Genomic DNA, 2564 nt, shown 5'->3' with positions numbered 1-2564 from the left:
ACCTTTCCATATATTCCCTTTACTTTCTTTTTGATTCATAATTTGTAGTTCTTTAATTGTTGATATGTATGCATATAATATATACATATTGTATCATATATAAATTATATACTACATATAGTCCTAAAATCATAAATATATCCTGCTCAGTCTGAATAATGTTATTCATGTGTATATATTTTCAAGACTACCATTTGGTATTAGAATTTTATAAAAATTTAAAATCTTGAATTGCATTCACAAGTAGAGTCTGTGATAAAAGACCAGGACCCAGCAGATGAGCAAATGGAGAGCAGGTAGATTTAGAGATGAATCATGGAGAGCAGGTAGATTTAGAGATGAGTCATTTTTTTCTCTTTTGTTATCATAAGATAATGCATTTATGGAATACAGTACTACTGACTATTAACACAGACATAATCAAATAAATGATATATCCACCCACATTAAGTATGCAGTCAGAACTTTGACTGAGTTATGCACACACGTCATCAACTTGAGCAGCACTGAACACCTTTCCATCAGCTTAGAAGACACTTTGAACTGGTATGTCTCCATGTTCCACTGCTCATTACTGCCTCAGATCCTTGGATCTTCCTGAAAATTCCAGGCTAGCCCCAGGCCAGTGAAGATGAACGTCTAGGTTTAAGGTCTATCTTGTGTTTTCTGTTCCTCTCCCTTGGTGTCCCTTTTGTTTGTATTGCTTATTTATTACTACTGTTATTTTATTTATTGTTTGCTTAGGAAGCAATCCCTCCATGGAAGCCTCAGAAAAACTTGACTAAGGGCTTCTATGTTGGCATCTCCATCGCAGCCCTGCTGTTGTTGCTGCTTGTGAGCACCGTGGTTATCACCAGTAAGTAATTTCATGACCGTCCCCAAGGAAGGAGAGCCAGAGTTTTCAGTATCATTCTGACTGCCTTTAAGCAAGTACACATGCCACAGGGGTTTTTAAGTTCACATGACTTTCATATGCCCAGATCCAAGACACTTGGTAAGCCATCCACTCCCTCAGGGATGTGTTCAGACTTACAAAGTACTCCAGGTACTAGTTTGTGGTACCTGGTGAGTGCTCAGTGATCTTGAACTAACACTACTGTGTCTCCCAAGACCCCTGGGCTGTAAAACTCTGTGAGTTCAAAGCAGACCTGATTTTGAGAGTGAGTTCCATAGCAGGCAATTTTATACATGGAAATATTGTCTCAAAAAACAAACAAATAAAAAACAATCAAGAATTTGCCTGTCAAAATTCTGGAAAATTCCCTCTAATTATTTAGAACATATTTATCTGAAATGTTTATTTATGCTAGCTCTAGTGCCAAGTGCTTATTATCCCAGTATTCGAATTCTATGGTTAGATACCATATCAGATGGTGCCTAACAGGGAGAATTACTTAGAAATTGAGTAAAATACCACAAATATGTACCCTTCCTCAGTCTAAAGTTGTTTACTCTCCTCTCAAAAATGTGTTCTTCTGCAGCCCATTAGAAATATCTACAGTTTGTTGTGAACAATACTTTACAATGTCCTTCTAGCAACTTAGGCTAGGTGGGTGAAATACCAAACAATGAATAAGAAGATCCTTCCTGTGCAGTGCAGGAAGTCATTACCCAAAGTTACCAGGGGGTGGATCAATTAAAAACAGAAACAGTATCTTTGATTAGAAGAAAAATGTCATGAATGTTTCTGATTACATTTCAACTTTCCTTTCAACCTCTCTTACCATCTCCCACCCCAATTTAGGGTACATAATTATGAAAAAGAAGTCAGGATCTCTGAGGTAAGCTGCCATGGATTGTGTTGATTCTTTTTGAACTCCTTCCTATTCTCTCTTTAGCCACTAAATCATTCTTTACTGATTGACTTGTTGAACCATTGGTTGATTTGAGATAAGGTCTTATTATGTGGCCCAGAAAGACCTGAAACTTTCTATGTAGCCTAGGCAAGACTGGAATTAACAAACCTTCTGCCTCAGACTCCTTAGTTTTAGGACTACAGGTGTGGTCCACAATGCTTGGCTCCCATTTTGTACCTTGGATCCCAAAGTAAAGTTTAATGAGTTCTCCCCATAACTTTTTGTTTGTTTGGTCTTCTCTGTGAAGCTGTGGTTGTCCAGGAATCAATTTGTAGACCAGGTTGGCCTCAAACTCAGATCTATCTGCCCCTGGCTCCTGAATGCTGAGATTAAAGCACTTGGCCACCAACTCCTAGCAAGTCCCTTTCTTCCTGTCCTTGCTTCTCAAAGATATTTTCTGCATTTTGTATTTCCTAACATTTATGGCATTATGGCTGTTGGGATGGGTTGGCCACAAACATCAGCAGTCCTCTCTCCAGATTAATTTCCTCCAGTTCAGTACCTGATGATTTTGTTTTGCAATGTATATGAATGTATATCATACAAGCAGTCTTTGAAATTATGTCACAGACAACAAACCCATGAAAAAATATTCCAGTGCCGGGTAGTGGTAGCGCATACCTTTAATCCCAGCACTTGAGAGGCAGAGGCAGGTGGATTTCTGAGTAGAAGGCCAGCCTGGTCTACAGAGTGAGTTCCAGGTCAGCC

The 2564-nt window shown here is 38.7% G+C and overlaps 1 protein-coding gene across 1 annotated transcript in view; it reads left to right on the top strand.

Moving 5' to 3' along the window:
• Nucleotides 1–2564, top strand: part of LOC116078641 (hepatitis A virus cellular receptor 1 homolog) — a 14041-nt gene that overhangs the window by 10716 nt on the left and 761 nt on the right. Inside the window, exons 5-6 of the mRNA XM_031354001.1 lie at nt 745–856; nt 1745–1781. Of these exons, the coding sequence (XP_031209861.1) occupies nt 745–856; nt 1745–1781 (149 nt within the window). The remainder of the gene's footprint in view (nt 1–744; nt 857–1744; nt 1782–2564) is intronic.

This window comes from Mastomys coucha, unplaced genomic scaffold (assembly GCF_008632895.1).
Source record: "Mastomys coucha isolate ucsf_1 unplaced genomic scaffold, UCSF_Mcou_1 pScaffold5, whole genome shotgun sequence".
Taxonomy (NCBI): domain Eukaryota; kingdom Metazoa; phylum Chordata; class Mammalia; order Rodentia; family Muridae; genus Mastomys; species Mastomys coucha.
This window is presented reverse-complemented; position numbering and strand designations above follow the sequence as displayed.